Source organism: Cavia porcellus, unplaced genomic scaffold (assembly GCF_034190915.1).
Source record: "Cavia porcellus strain 051 isolate PalLab524CR breed Dunkin Hartley unplaced genomic scaffold, mCavPor4.1 scaffold_6, whole genome shotgun sequence".
Taxonomy (NCBI): Eukaryota; Metazoa; Chordata; class Mammalia; order Rodentia; family Caviidae; genus Cavia; species Cavia porcellus.
The window spans coordinates 49,521,904-49,538,464 of record NW_026947489.1 but is presented as its reverse complement, the minus strand read 5'-3'; the positions used below and the strand labels follow the sequence as shown (position 1 = coordinate 49,538,464).

Here is a 16,561-nt window from a genome sequence, read left to right as displayed (position 1 = left end):
TTCTCACTTCTTAATCTTCCTCAGATCTCAATTCACTCTTCTTCAACTGCACAACGCCAACTTCTGTGATATTACTACCCATACTACACTAATATTACACAAGCTTATCTTAAAACAAAATTTGCTCTACATAGAAGAGGGGGTCTTACATTACAGACTCTTCTTGTGGTACACTGTTGGGCAAAGTTTTTTTGGAGACAACTTAGTAAAGTAACACATGGCCTACTCAGTCTTAATTTCCCTTCTACTACTGATGGAAAATTTGCACTTTCTAGAGGCCTAAGAGCATTTATCTTTCTTACTATAACTTCGGACTTTAGCATTCTTTGTTTTTGCTTCCTTCCTTCCTTCCTTCCTTCCTTCCTTCCTTCCTTCTTTCTTTCTTTTTTTTCTTTCTTTCTTTCCTTCTTTCTCTCTTCTTTCCTTCTACTTCTCTCATTGTCATTGTCTCTCTCCCTGTCTCTGTCTCTCTTTTTCTCACTCTGCCTCCATTTCTCGGTCTGTGTGTGTGTGTGTGTGTGTGTGTGTGTGTATGTGTGTGTTTGTGTGTGTGTGTGTGTGTGTGTGTGTGTGTGTCTGTTTCTTTCTCTGTCTTGGTCTCTCTGTTTCTTTTGCTTAATTTTGGACACAGGGCATTCATACTGAGCTATGGCCCTATCTCTTTTCTACTTTGAAGCATGGTTTCACTAAATTGTCCAGGCTGGGTTTCCATTTATCTTCTTTCCTCAGCTGTCTAGAGAGCTGGGATTACAGACATATATCACCACACCTTGCTGGTGCCTAGGTTTTCAGATCTTTGTCAGATTTGAGGATACTCTATGCTAGCAGCAGGTTTGTCCAGAGAATGCTGGGTACTCTGTACAGCTGTGCCCTCTGCTGGCACACAGATACACAGCTGAGTCACCTACCTCCAAGATACTTATGTTCAGCTCAGAGAAAGAGTCACGGAACTGAGCTGAGATTCCATTAAAGATGTTTCCTTTTGCTCTCTGTAATTCATTGTAACATTCAAAGTGGAACTGAGGGCCTTGACCCATGTCCCATTGGTATCAGGACACACTCTGGTGCCCAGTCATAAGCGAGCATCTTAATGTCACTTGTTGTTCTTTTGTTTTGAACCTTTGTCTTGGAGTCTGCCTGACTCTAGTCTCCACTGTGTCTTTGAGAAAAGCATATAAAGTTTGAGCCTAGGAGCTAGCCTGGGGTGCATTCTCCTTTGGAAGTGGAATGTTGGGAGCCTGCCGTATTACCCATGAGAATATAGCCACAAGATGCGTCCGCCTACCGCCTCGCTGCTCCCCCGCCCATTGTGTGCCCAAGATGGCGCACACATCCTGCTTCCTGGTTCTTGCTCGGCTTACTGTCCTCGCCATATATGGTAATGATTGATTGCTTCCTTGTTGCCGCCCAATCGCCTGTCCCCACGTGTAATCCCATGATTGGATAACATTAGCTATATAAGCCCAAGTATAGGAAGTGCCCGACGCACAACACGTAGGAAGCCATCAAGGACGGACGTGTATTGAGGTTGTAGCCCAGTCAATAAAGGAGCCTGCAGAGACAAAGTGTTCGTGTGCCTCATTCTGCGGGACAGATGCGGCGCCGGACAGCTGGTGGCCCGTACGGGGACTTGAAACCATTCCCGTGCCTTCTGCGACTCCTGTGACTGCGTTGAGAGACGGAATGTACCTGCAGGTGAGCGGCGGCTTAACCCGGCCCTTGGTGGACGCACTTTAAGGGATCTACTGGTCGACCCCTTGCGGGGATCGACATTGCCCGAAAAAGAAGGGCAGTCCTCTGTTGGCTATTGCGCCTCGGGGCTCTTTAATTTTGTTAAGATGGGCAATGTTAACTGCGGCCCCCTCGCCTTATCGCTGCGGTTGTTGCTTAGGGCGCAAGGGATTAGGATAGATAAGCAAAGGGTGCTGCAGTTTTTCGAATGTATCAATGGTTTGGCCCCATGGTTTCTGCCCACCGGACCCCTCACTTTACCCTCCTGGGAGAAGTTAGGATGTGATATTCAGTTTGCTGAGGAACAAGGGATGGGTGTCGACCCTATGGTCCGCCCCATATGGGAGATGGTTCGGGCATGTCTCAAAACCGAAAGTATGGTAGGCGCAGCCCAGGGACTCAAAGAGGCACGCCACGCTTTCGAGCAGGCATGCTCGGAGAGCTCCAGGGAGGCCTCAGAGGTTGGCTCACCGAGCCATTCAGATTCAGAGGGGGAAGACCCTAAGGTGGGCCCAAAGGAGTAAACTGACAGTAAGATAGGCCCACATCGCAATACAGGGCAGAAAGTTCATAAACCTGCTGGAGCCTTGTGTGAAGGGATGATGGAGAGCCTAGGGGAGGAGCTCGAGAGGGTGGAGAGTGATCTGCAGGAAATGCACACCCCCGGTGAGGCGGGGTTAGTCCCGTCGGCCCCTCCCTGGGAACCACCCCAGGGAATGAATGCCCCTGGTGGTTGGGGGCCGCCTCCTCCCTTCCCTGCCACACTTCCGTTCTCCGGGCGCCGCTCATTTCATGGCCGTTTATGGGACGTCTTGCGTAGGGGCCTTGCCTCGTATGATGCTCCCAGCTTCTACCCGGTCCTCCAGGACCAGGCCGGCGCGCCTTATTATCAGCCCCTGGACATGAAAGTGGTTAAGGGGTTAAAAGAGGCAGTCTCCACTTACGGCCCCAACGCCCCCTTTACGCAGGCTCTTTTGGAAAACATAGGAGCCACCCTTCTGACACCCTCGGATTGGGCACAACTCGCAAGGGCGTGTTTGTCCCCAGGCCAATTTATGGACTGGAAGGCATGGAATGATGAGTATTGTGGAGAGCAGGCTGAGAAAAATGCTAGAGAGCGCAATGTCAGGTGGAACAAAGATATGTTATTAGGCCAGGGAGCCCATGCGCAGGATCAAATCCGGCACCCTCAGGCAGTTTATGATCAAATTACCAAGTGCGTTATTGCCGCTTGGAAACAGCTTGCCAAGCCAGGCGAACATACCGCCTGTCTTACTAAAATTGTGCAGGGAACGACAGAGCCTTTTTCTGATTTTGTGGCCAGGATGTTAGATGCCGCCGGCAAGGTCTTTCCAGACCCTAGTGTAGCCCAGCCCCTGGTAAAACAGCTAGTCTTTGAACAGTGTACCAAGAATTGCCGTGCAGTGATTACACCGCACAAAAATAAGAGTCTAGAGACTTGGACCAAGTTATGCAGAGAGGTAGGGGGGCCGCTTTCCAATTCAGGCCTTGCAACCCTGGTGAGCGCGTCTATTAATGCCGCCCTCAGCTCTCGCACCCCAGCAACACAACAACAGACACAAAGAAATAAAAAATGTTTTGAGTGCGGCCAGACAGGACATGTTAGGAGATTTTGTCCAAATAAAGAAAGCAAAGGTGACCACCCTCAACCAAGTGGGACACCCAGCGGAGGACAAGCGGGCCTATGTCAACGGTGCTGTAAGGGCCACCATGCCGCCAAGGACTGTCGTTCCGTTTTTGATAAGGAGGGCAATTCTCTAACTGGCCGCATAGAGTCCCAGTCAAAAAACGGCCAGAGGGGGCCCTCCTACAAGGCGGGCCCCGTTTCCCCCAGCAGCCCCTTTCCGGGAGTGAACAGCCAGTCAGGGCTACCCCAGGGTCAGCAGGAGTGGACCTCTGTGCTGCCTCCGGACTCATACTAACACCTGAAATGGGAGTCCAATTGATAGAAACTTCATTTAAGGGGCCATTGCCACCGAATACTGTTGGCCTGCTTTTAGGGCGCTCTTCAGTGGCCCTTCGTGGCCTTACAGTTGTGCCAGGTGTCATCGATTCTGATTATATGGGCAAGGTTAAGATTATGGCTCAGTCATTACAAGGAACACTGATTATAAACAAAGGGGATAGGATAGCCCAGTTACTTATTCTGCCCAGCTTGCATGGTCAATATCCAGCTAAGCAACAGTCTCGGGGTGCCCAGGGATTTGGGTCCACAGGCGAAAATTTTATTGGCCTTCATATGACCTTGCAGGAACGACCCATGTTGCTCCTCTCAATCAATGGTAAGAAAATTAAGGGGTTGCTAGACACCAGCGCTGACCGCTCTATCATTGCTCATAAAGATTGGCCGGCCTCCTGGCCCCTCAATGTGGCAGAACAGACCCTTCAGGGATTGGGATTTGTGCATTCACCCAGTATAAGTGCGCAGTCCCTTCCCTGGCAGGACGAGGAGGGACATGGTGGGTCTTTTCAACCCTATGTCCTTTGGGACAGAGATATTCTAGTCCAAATGGACATCACCCTACATACGGGATGTTCTGAGGTGTCTCAAAACATGATGAAGTGGATGGGCTATACCCCCGGTAAAGGCCTGGGAATCAAATTGCAAGGAAATACTTCTCCTGTGTCCACTACCATTAAACAAGACAGGAAAGGGTTGGGTTTTTCTTAGGGGCCGCTGCAATGCCTCTCACACCCACTCCCATAAAATTGACATGGAAGTCAGATACCCCTGTCTGGGTGACGCAGTGGCCCCTGCCTACAGAGAAAAGAGAGGCAGCATTTCAATTGATACAAGAGCAGTTACGGCTGGGGCACATCCAGCCATCCACTTCCCCTTGGAATACCCCCATATTTGTTATCAAAAAGAAATCTGGAAAGTGGAGGCTTCTCCATGATTTGCGGGCTGTCAATGCACAGGTCCAGCCGCTGGGAGCAGTACAGCGAGGCCTGCCGGCACTCACAGCCCTACCACAAGGATGGCCTCTCTATGTGATAGACTTGAAGGATTGTTTTTTCTCTATCCCATTACATGAGGCAGATACCCCCCGATTTGCATTCGCCTTGCCCACGATCAATCGGGAGGGTCCAGATTTACGCTTTGAATGGAAGGCTCTGCCCCAAGGAATGACCAATAGCCCCACTATATGCCAGCTGTATGTCAGCTCGGTCATTCGGCCGGTGCTTCAAGAATTCCCTACCATCAGGTGTTTTCATTACATGGATGACATCCTACTTTCTGGGAAGGACGAGGTCAAACTACGGTCTGCCCTCAGTTCACTGGTTGACACACTCCGCCAGGCTAACCTGCATATGGCCCCAAACAAGATCCAACAGTCTGCCCTAACCTCGTATTTGGGGGCTAACATCTCACCTACTCAGATCTTCCCTCAAAGGCTTACCATCCGCAGGGACACCATAAAGACCCTCAACGATGCTCAGCAATTGCTAGGTGATATTAATTGGATCAGGCCGTATCTGTCTTTGCCCGATCACGAGCTACAGCCCCTATTTGAAATTCTCAAGGGAGACTCAGATCTAACTTCCCCCAGGGTGCTCAACCCGGCGGCAGAAGCTGCCCTGCAGAAGATTGAACAAGCACTAACCAAGGCAGCACTGCAACGTATTGACCCAGAAAAACCTTTTGTCGCATGCCTCTTGAAAACAGCAAAACAACCTACAGCCGCTTTATGGCAAGATGGACCCCTGCTTTGGGTCCATCCCAGAGTCTCCCCTGCTAAGGTTATACAGTACTACCCAGAAGCGATAGCCTCTCTCGCCCTAAGAGCTGTCCAACAATCCATCCAACATTTTGGCGTCCCGCCCGCGGCGTTGCATGTTCCTTATACCGAGGAACAGATACAAACCCTAACAGCTTGTGTAGATGTGTGGGCTATCCTCAGATGCTCCTTTTATGGACCCATCAATAATCAGATGCCCAGAAGCCCGCTCCTACAATTTATGACTGCCCACCCGGTTATTTTCCCTAAAATAACCTCCTCACAGCCCATCGCAAATGCTCCGGTAATATTTACGGATGGGTCGAAATTGGGGGTAGGGGCATATGTAGTGGCCAGCCACCCCCCGGTCTCTCACCAGTTCACCCCTGATCAGCCTCAGGTAGTGGAACTCCAAATTGTGTTAAAGGTCCTTCAAATGTTTCCAGAGAACATTAACATCATTTCAGACTCCAAGTACGTGGTCAATGCCATGCAGATCTTAGAATCGGCCGGACCTATTAAGCCCTCTTCCACAGTTACTCACTTATTACAGAACCTGCTGCTCTCCCGCAGGGGTAAGGTGTTCACCACTCACATTAGGGCCCATAGTCAACTGCCTGGACCTCTGTCCCAGGGCAACGCTGTCGCTGATGCGGCAACGCGCCCCTTGTGGATCTTCGAATTCCAGGACCCATATTCAGCAGCAAAGGAGTTCCATTCCTTGTATCATGTTAATGCGCGCACCCTAGCAGCACAATTTGGGATACCTAGACAACAGGCATGTGAGACAGTAAGGCTATGCTCAGATTGCACGGTTCTTCTACCTACACCCTCTGTCGGAATCAATCCTAGAGGCTTGAGTCCCAATCACATCTGGCAAATGGATGTTACCCATATTCAAGAATTTGGAACCCTTAAATACATGCATGTGTCTGTTGACACCCTTTCGCAGGTTATCTTTGCCACTGCAGAAACCGGTGAAAGGGTCACACATGTTATTAATCATTGCCTGGCTGCCTGGGCTGCATGGGGAAGGCCAAAAATACTAAAGACTGATAATGGCCCGGCATATACCAGCCAAGCCTTCGCTCAATTCTGCTCTAGAATGCAAGTAACTCTCAAACATGGAATACCCTATAACCCACAAGGGCAGGGCATTATTGAACGAGCTCATAGAACACTCAAGACTGTCTTACAAAAACAAAAGGAGGGAATAGGCCATGGCCTCCCCCCGAAAGGAATACTCTCATTGGCTCTGTTTACATATAATTTTTTAAATCTGAATGCACATGATTGCTCCCCTGCAGAGGAGCACACAATTCCCTCTCCTAAGCATAAGGGTATGGTAAAATGGAAGGATGTCCTTACAGGACAATGGAATGGCCCGGACCCAGCGCTCAGCTGGACCCGAGGTGCGGTTTGTGTCTTCCCACAGGAACCAGGAAAGGAACCGGTGTGGATTCCAGAACGACTGGTGAGGATCTCCAACGCGCCGCGGACGAAGGAACCACAGGAGCTGGGAAATGACTCTGTCACCGAAAAGCAATCGCCTTCCCAACAATGCGACAGTTGAGGTCTGGGGGATTCCCCTGACGTTACCGGTCACAGGTACCTTGGGAACCCCCACTCACGTCAAGTTTGCTAGGCGAAGCTATAGTGTATATCTCCACATAGTATTGCTTGCTATCGCCACCAGCATGGCTGCCGCACAGGATCTTTGGGGCCTTTGGCACCACCCCCCCACTTTGGCCCCCTTTTCCGCGGCTTCCCCTGCATCACCCATGGTATATACTATCAATTATACTCTCTTATGCAAACTTATCCATCACCAAAGAAAGGGCCAACCTGACATTCCCATTGCTGGAATTTGTTAATTGGACATGCCAGGAATGTGAGGGTACATCCAGGGTCAATTCGTCAGAAGGATTAAAAACCCTAAAAACCTGTCTGACCCTTAATGAGGCGCGGTGGCCCATACTGCCTGACTGTAATAAAGATTTCCAGGCCCCAAGGCATCCGTCCTTTGAATCCTGCTCTAATATTCCCAGAATGACTAGACTAGAAGCCTCTAATATTCCCAGAATGACTAGACTAGAAGAAGTCTTCTGGCACCGCTGTGTCCCGGTTGTGCATCCCTACCCTGTAACACAGGAGGGATGGTGGCTCTGGACCACTCACCCTAGAAAGGAGGGTAATATATCCAAAATCCTAAATTACTCGGTGGAAGCCGCCTGGTTGTCTATGAGTTACTGCAGTGAGCCTCAATCTAACCCCCTCAAATATACTTCCTCCATATTTGCACAACATCAGCTCTGTAACATAATGGGAGCATGCTTAGACCTTCGCCCCTTCATGACACTTAATCAGACATTGTCCAATACTTCCACTGCCACCGGGGCAGCCAATAAGACCCACCCGCTCAACAAGGAGATCTGTGTAGACCCTTCGTTTGTCTTTGTCCTCTCCCATCGGTATTCCTTTTATTGTAACTCATCTGCTGATAATGAGACCAATGAGACCATCTGCACACTGTCCAACTGCTGGAATGGTTACCCTAATTTCGCCATTCTAGCTTACCGCCCAAGTTATCTTTGGATTCCCGTGCAAGCCCAGGACTGGGTTGGACCGGTCTCACAGCAGATCTCGCTCTCTTCCTTACCAACCAGAACTAAAAGAGGGATAAAAGATTGATTGTGGCAGGCAGCGGGGGTGGTCTCTTCTCTGTTTGTCCCTGCAGTGGGACAGGCTGTTTTGCAGGCATGGACCTCCGAGCAGCTCGCGCTGACCATGGATGCAGTCAATCGGCTGAGCAACGCCACACGAGAGACCATCAAGGCTCAAAGGCAACAGATAGAGCTAAACAGCCAAGCAATACTCCGGCTACAAGAAGAAATCCAACTCATCGGACAAGAGATCAATGCCTTGTGGCAGGTCGCCACTCAAATTTGCGACCAGAGGTGGCTGTCCTTCCGGGTGTGTGTCACTCCCGTTCGCACCAACTTGACTGAAACCACAAAACTATGACCGCGTGGTTACAGGACACTTATCTGCCAAAATTTCATAATCTGTCTGTGATTGTTAATCACGAGTTAAATGAGATAGAAAAGGTTCAATTAAACCCAGTTAGGTTTGATTTGTCTACCCTGAGGGACGTCCTAAAAGGTTTGTGGGACCATGTCACTTCCTGGTTCTCTTGGCCCAATTTGACTACTTGGATTCTGATTGTTGTTGCCATACTGGTGGGGTTGGTGGTCGTCAAATGCTTGCTAGACCGCTTGATGCAAACCCAGCAGCAGGTCAAGTTCACAGCTATGGCGGCAATGCAGCTGGCGGAGGGGGGCCCATCCAGTAGCCAGGCGGCTGCATATCTCCTCCATGTCGCAGAGCATCAGTTATAAAATGCTGGATGGGTGAGCCAAAGACGGGTAAGACTGAGGTACCCCACCTTGCTCAACTTAAGACAGGCCCCATTCCACACAATGACAGCAAGAGGCACCAAGGTGCGAGACCAGATGGTACTGCATGACATTCTACTCTTGGGGTTTTTGAAGAGAGATGTCAGGCTATATGTCTGTATGCATCTAGGTTTCATCCGAATTACCCTAGCCCTGCACAAAAGGATGAGGCTTGGAGGTCCCTTCCGACGCGGGGGTGGCCAACCTGTGCTGGGGGATGACCTCAGAGCCATGCACAGCGGGGTACAGACCTCTGTAGTCACTTGGAAGGTCTCGCTGTCCTTCCTTGTAAATAAGAAAGGGGGAGATGTTGGGAGCCTGCCGTATTACCCATGAGAATATAGCCACAAGATGCGTCCGCCTACCGCCTCGCTGCTCCCCCGCCCATCGTGTGCCCAAGATGGCGCACACATCCTGCTTCCTGGTTCTTGCTCGGCTTACTGTCCTCGCCATATATGGTAATGATTGATTGCTTCCTTGTTGCCGCCCAATCGCCTGTCCCCACGTGTAATCCCATGATTGGATAACATTAGCTATATAAGCCCAAGTATAGGAAGTGCCCGACGCACAACACGTAGGAAGCCGTCAAGGACGGACGTGTATTGAGGTTGTAGCCCAGTCAATAAAGGAGCCTGCAGAGACAAAGTGTTCGTGTGCCTCATTCTGCGGGACAGATGCGGCGCCGGACAGTGGAAGATTCAGGAGATAGCAAGCCAGAATGGTGAAGCAGCCCTTGTTCTCACGACTTAATTCCTCCAAAGAGACAAACACCCACTAACAGAGAAATCTAGAACTCATGGCACAATAGGACAGAATTGAGCCACTGTCATGCTGCTCAAGGTTCTCATCCTCAAGGCTAGGGTTGTCATCTGTTCGTTGACTGGAGGTTACAATGTGATATCACTTCTTGGATGTCATTGTCTCCACAGATGCCCCCACAACTTACTTTTCTTACCATGTCTCTGGGGCTCAGCTAATACAAAACCCCAGTTAGATCTTTTCTTGACACAATAAGACAACTTACAGAGAGCTACACTAGGGTGCTCCACATTGGACGAAGCTGGGCCATGTATGTACCCCACAGCTCCCTTGCTTCACCTTGGAAGCAGATTTTCTGCTGCCTGTGGCTACTCTAGGCATGCAGGCCAGCCTAATTTATCACCAAAACTTTCCTTATCTCTTTGAATCTCAAATGGTTTCTAAACATTGTATAGCTGGAGTTTCTGAATCCCTCCTGTGGAAATACACCACAAATTACTGTATGTGCCATCAAAAATATGAGTGGATGAAAGTGTGAAATAGCATTCTTCTTGAACCTTCTATGTCCTTGGGTGCCAGCTCTGTTCACTGCTCCCCACAGACAGTGGGAAGTCCATAGTGCCACAGTGCCCCACTGTGTGGACCAGTGGGTAATAAGTATTGGCACATTAGGGACTCAGTGTTCTACGTTCCCCTAAAACTTTGAATTCTAGTATCCAAGCTTATTCTATTGAGAGAGAGAGGGCCCTTGTGGAGGAAATTGAAGCTAAATGTATGTAAACGAATTGCATGACTGGGGCATAACATTCAACATCTACAACTTAAAGGAAGTCCAGTCTAATTTGGCTCACAGCTTGAGAGAATTTGGTTCATGGCAGCTGGGTCCAAAGCAGTGCCCCGGAATTTGAAGCAAATAGTGGAATTCAATTTTGACCAATCAGTGAACTTAAATTTGAACCAATCACAGACCTATTGGTCCTATATAAGCAGCTCTCTCTTCACAGTTCTCAGATTGGAACCTGATATTCTTATAACACAGATCTTTTTCAGATAAAACCTTCCTCTGGTGGTCCTGCAAATTTACTTGTGATTCATTTTTCAGATATTATGATTTAGGAAGGTCTTGTAAATCTACTTAGACCTTTATCCCAAAATATCTTGGGCCATGGGGTTGAATTAAAAAAGAGCTAGAAGTGCAAAAAAAAAAAAATTTCCTGTGGACCCTAGCTGTGAAGACCACCAAACAGTGGCAGTAAAAATCAAGAGAGATCATCCACAGAGACCAACATGGGAACAACCAGCATGAGCTGGTGGTGACATCGGACATTGGCAGGAGGAGCCAATGTTGACCAGTGGTCACCAATGGCTACATCTCTCAGTGGTAGAGTCCATCTGTGACACATGGTCACCTTCAGTCCACAGCTTTAGCACTAAGGGCTGAGAATTCAAAGGGCTGGATTCAAAGTCCAGAGCCGGAGATGCTAACAGAGCTGTATCTAGACCATTTCTAATTTTGGTCTACACTGAACAAAAGAACCCTAGATGGATTTGCAGCATTCTAACCCAGTCATATCAAATGGCCAGAAATTGGTGCTTCCTTGGATGGCTCAGCACAATCATGCCTGTGACATACGGATTCACTTCATAGCATCTGAAAAAGTCTTGATATTATGCCAGACATTTCATAAGGAAGAACATAGGTTTTTCCTATTTTCTTCCTCTCTTTATTTCTTAGAGCCTCTTTCAAGATGCCTCAGAACCTCCAGCATAGATTTTCAGCTTAGTTGTTCACATCTAGCAGTTGTATTAAATCAATCATAAGCAATAATTTTCCTTAAGAAATAGGGAGCAAGATAGAAAAACACTAACACGTGACTTATGTATTCAAAATTGGGGTTAATCGATCTTTCTGGCTTGCCTTGAACTCACCTTTTTTCAGAGATCATGTTTTCTAAAAGCTAAAGTGTAAAGGTTTTGACTAAAGTATATGCTATATAAAATTTAACCATTTGAATTGGATTTGCTGTTGATATTAAAATCAAAATTAAAATTAATTTTAACCCTTGTGAAATGTACAGTTCAGTGGCACTGACAACATTCACTTTGTTACATAACAGTCATCACCATCCATCTCCAGTTCATCCCCAACTGACACTCTATGCATTAAACAAACACTGCCCATTGCCTTCCTCTTGCAAGCCCCTTGTAACAACTACTCCATGCTCTTTTCTTTATAAATGTGACTAATCTTATAACTCACATAACTGGAGTTACATGACACCTATCTTTATTTCTATCTGGTTTCTTTTCCACAGGACAATGTCTTTGATGTTCCTCCATGTCATAGCATGTGTCCATACTTCTTTTCCATTTTAACACTGAATAATATTCCTATTCTATGTTACAGTAATTTAGCAGCACTGAGGATTAAATCCAGGGCATTTTCACTGAGCTGCATGCTCAGTCTTTTTTAGCTTCTTTTTTTTTTAAATTTTGAGTGAAATCTTGATAACTTTTCCTGGCTGGGCTTTACCTTGCAATCCTTTTCTCTCATCCTAGTGAAGTGTGGGATTATAGGTGGGCACAATTAAACCAAGGTTACATCACATTTTTAAAACCTACTCAGTTGTTGGTGGGTAGTTTGTTTCTACATTTTGGATACAGGAAAAAAACACTGCTATGAACATTAATGTACTAGTATCTGTTCTAGTGCTTGTTTTCAGTATTTTCATTTGTATATCCAGAGAGGAAATTGCTACATCATACTGTAATTCCATCTTTAGCTTTTAAGAAATTGTTATACTGCTTTAACGGAGAATGGGAGCTTTCTTAATTTCTCTCCAGCAATGCCAAGACTCCATTTTCGTCACATCTTCATCAACACTTATTATTAGTTTTTTTCTTTCCTTTTGATTTTTATAGCAGTCAATCTTTATGTGCCTTAGAATGTTATGTTTTGAATTTTTGAAATTATGGTGCTAATTTATGGTGGGATTCACTTTTACTCTAAATGTCATGTTTCTTAAGTATATTATTTTTAATATCAAATTAGCCAAAACATTAGTCTCTATATTTATGGGAATTCACATTCATTAATGAAAGCCACTAATGGAGGAACCATTGATAGTACTAAAGATTAAAAATTTTCTAACAATGACTTGATGTTAAAAATATAAAGTTCTAGTTTCAAGAATGTCTACTGTAAGTGTTATTTGAGAGGGAGTATTTCTGGGAGGTATTTATTAAATTAGCTTGTATCACTCAATGCTAATGAGTCAGATTTAATATAATTTGTACATATCTGTGTGGGGGGGGGCATTCTTGAGGCTGAGGCAGGAAGACTATAATGAGTACCAAACTAGCATGGGCTACATAGTGAGCTCAAAGTTAGCCTGAATTGCGTAGTCAATCACCGTCTCAGAAAGAAAAAAAGAGTAGAATAGAAAAGAAGAGAAAGGGGTTCGATAACCCTCTTGGCTGCTTTCTGATTTAGGGATGTCTTTATCAAGGACTTTCAAAATCCCATCTTTCAAATGTAACCAATAAGCAACATGGGACCCCAATTTCCAAGTGTATAAAACAGGGCCATACCCTAATTTAGGAGATTACCTTAATTTACTTATGGAGGTACCTACTACCTTAATTTAAAGAGGAGCTAATCTCAGGAAGTTAGACTGTCCTGGCCTGAAGGTGAGTCAAGGTAGACGTTAGAGGGGGAGAGGGGATGAGAAGGGACAAGAGACTCGAAAAATGGAGACAACACAGAATTCCGATCAAGTCTTGTTTATTCAAAGAGTAACAAATATATATGGTATTAGGGGAGGAGGGAGTTGGGTTCTGAGATGTCAGCAGGTAAATTAGCAACAGTAGCAAGACTGAGGGTTATAGGTTAATTCAAATTTCTCATACACAGGCTCATAAAGCAGGCTGATTAACATAATCCCTGAATGGGCCAAACAAGCTAGGCAAGGGGCGAAGCTTAACTACCAAACTTAACACTTAGGGAGAGTTAAGGTGGCTGCAGCCAGCAGATATAAAGTGGTAGCCAATTACAAGGCTTCCCACAGCAGACTGTAATTTAGAAGCCTAATTTATTTTAGAGACCAAACTCAGCATGTGGCTTCCCTCTTCTAAGAGAAGATAAAGGAAACCCACTGGAAGAGTGACAGACTTAGAGCAGGGGTCTTCCAACCCTAAACCGGGAGTATCCTCTGTTCTCTTGAGACCATGTGTCCAAAAGGAAGGTGGCGACAGGCCAGGAACTTGCAGTCAGCTAGCATCAGAGTCCACACAGAGTTGGGGCTTCTTCCTACCCAGGATTCTGAGGGGAAGTCACAGGGCTCCATGGCCGGCACATGGGTAAGATATTACCTCCTCCACTCTATGTCAGTTGCTCGTGTGTAATCAACAGCACCATCTTCACCCTCATATGTCCCCCACTTTGAATGATTAACTACAGGCTTCCTGTCAAATATGAGACTGTACAGCTCCAAATTTTCCTTCTGTCCTAGTGGTAACCCTTTGAAGAAGATCTGATGACTTTATATCATGAAGGAAAATCCAGATGTGGTCACACTGGTCCCTGCAATGAATATGGTTCTGTGATCTTTTTTCTCTTGTGTCATAGCATATTCTAACATACTAACAGACCTACTTTCAATATCTGGGGTGAAAGGTCTTTATTGAAAGAATAGTGAATGAAAGAGTGAGTGGATAAATAGGCATGTAATCAATTGAGGTACTCGACTAGCCTAGCACAGAATTTCCTATTTAGTTTTTCAAGTGAATACTTGTGATTCACACGATTTATTGTTAGGAAATTGGGAGCTTTCCTCATAAAGTATTTCATACATCAGCCCTTGCCAACCATTAGAAGATGGTAGCCCTAAGAACTTGGGGTTCTTTCCACACATCACCTAGGGAGTGTTCAGCTCGTTGCCATTGTGCTTTTGACTTTCATACTCTTGTAAGCATGCATCTGCAGTGAGCTCACACTCATGTGGGTAACCAGCATCGCTAAACAAGCCTGCCTCCCTGTCCTGGGTACAGAGTCCTCAGGGGCTTTTGCTTCTGCTGCCTACTGTTCTAGAACTATTTTCCATTCCAACCCTTATATGATGTTCAGATTTGGTATCTAGTCCAAGACAGAAAATCTTTATCTGGATCACAAAAGCCCTTCCTCTATAGAAAGCCTGTTTAAATTAAAGAGAGAAGGTATGTTTGCTACATAGAAAAAACACAGCCAGAAACCCAGAAAGCACGTAAGATTTATTAATGTATTGAAGCCAGGTCTGTTCTGTGGCCACATTTGTCACATACTTGGGTTCATGGCCACCTTCTGTGAGTATTTGTCAAATAACATTGCTTGAGTTATCTTTATTTCTACTGACTATTCTGATGAGTAGGGTTAATTTTTGGCCTCTGTTAGAAGCAACCACTGCACCAGCTACACATCCCTGACTCCACAGGAAGGAAGGACTGCTCAGACTCCAGGGAGAGGGGGAGGTACTGAGTTTTTGTAGAGACAGGAAATGTCTGTGTGAGGCTGTGGCTGCACTGCTGGCACATAGATACACAGCCAAGTCTCCCAGCTGCACGGGCTGGATCTTCATAATGGAGTGCGATCCCTTAGGTTTCTCTAGTGAGAATCGATCCTTGAAAAAGTCTGCTTTGTCCATGGGGTCATTGTCATAAAGATAAGCCATAAATTCCATTCCTCTTTCTGCAGTCTGTCGGTACCAGTAGATGTAATTTTGACCAGAAATGGGGTCGCACCTCAGAGTCACAGGATGTCCCATCTCAGTGATCTTGTGGCTGGGAGTTTGCTTGACACCAGGTACCAAATGCCCTGTGGAGAATGACAGCAAAAAGATCATGAGGTGAAAGAGTGGAAGCATCCCTAGTGAAGGCAGAATGGGAAACTATAGGAGCTTCCAGGACTCACCTGCCCCAAAGAGACCAAAGATCACCCAGCAGGGGACAATAATATCCATGGTAGGGTTTCATAGGTCTGAGGTCTGTCCCAGTTGGGACGCTGGTTGCTAGCAGTACAAAGGAAGAGATCTGATGATGTCACAGCCTGTCATGCGCCACAGACATAGGTGTGCACCTGAACAGGAAACAGAACCTGGATGACATCAAGGACATGAGAAGCCCCAAGGCTGGACCCAGAGTGTCTTCCAGTGTGCAGCTTGTGTTAAACAGTGTCATTGTCTGGGTTTCAGGACAGCAAACCAGTGTATACAACCTGAATGGATTAGTAGAACCCACTCACTTCTCTGACAGCCGGTGCAAAGTCTTGTTTGAGAAGCTCTCAGGACCTGATTATTTAAAATTTGAAGAATACAGAGACAAAAGTGGGTAGATGCCCCCACAAGTCTTAGTGTGTAGAGATAATCCAGGGAGAATCTAAGGCTCAAAATCAGCAGGGACATTTGAGAACTAAGAGGGGAGCATGGACAGAGCGTGAGCTCCCCGCTGAATGGATGGGAGCAGACAGAGCCACATTCTTAGCATCCTCGGGTTCAGAGACTGCTTTTGTACAGATCTGGCAGGATCTAGCTTTAGATGAAAGAGAGAGAGAGAGAGAGAGAGAGAGAGAGAGAGAGAGAGAGAGAGAGAGAGAGAGAGAGAGAAATTAGAGAACAGCAAACCCAGGATAACAGAAAAAATGGGCTGAAGCTGATTCAGGGCAAACTCCCTTCCCATACACCTTGCTTCCATACTGACATTGCTTCTGTTCTATCCAGACAATGAGTTTCCACCTTCTCCTATCCCCAGCTGATTCACCAACAACTGCCTATGCAGGAGCAAATAATCTTCATTCTTGAGCACATTGAAACACAAGGCACCCTCACCTTCCCCAGACAATGAGTC

General features: G+C 46.5%; 1 gene segment (V, D, J or C); it reads right to left on the bottom strand.

Annotated features, from left to right (window-relative positions):
* Window positions 1-8,351: 8,351 nt before the first annotated feature.
* LOC111758451 (T cell receptor beta variable 2-like) lies at window positions 8,352-15,725 on the bottom strand. The segment is given in 4 exon segments: window positions 8,352-8,475; window positions 14,057-14,204; window positions 15,195-15,533; window positions 15,630-15,725. Coding segments are annotated over 4 exon segments (660 nt in total).
* Between the last annotated feature and the right edge of the window lie 836 nt (window positions 15,726-16,561).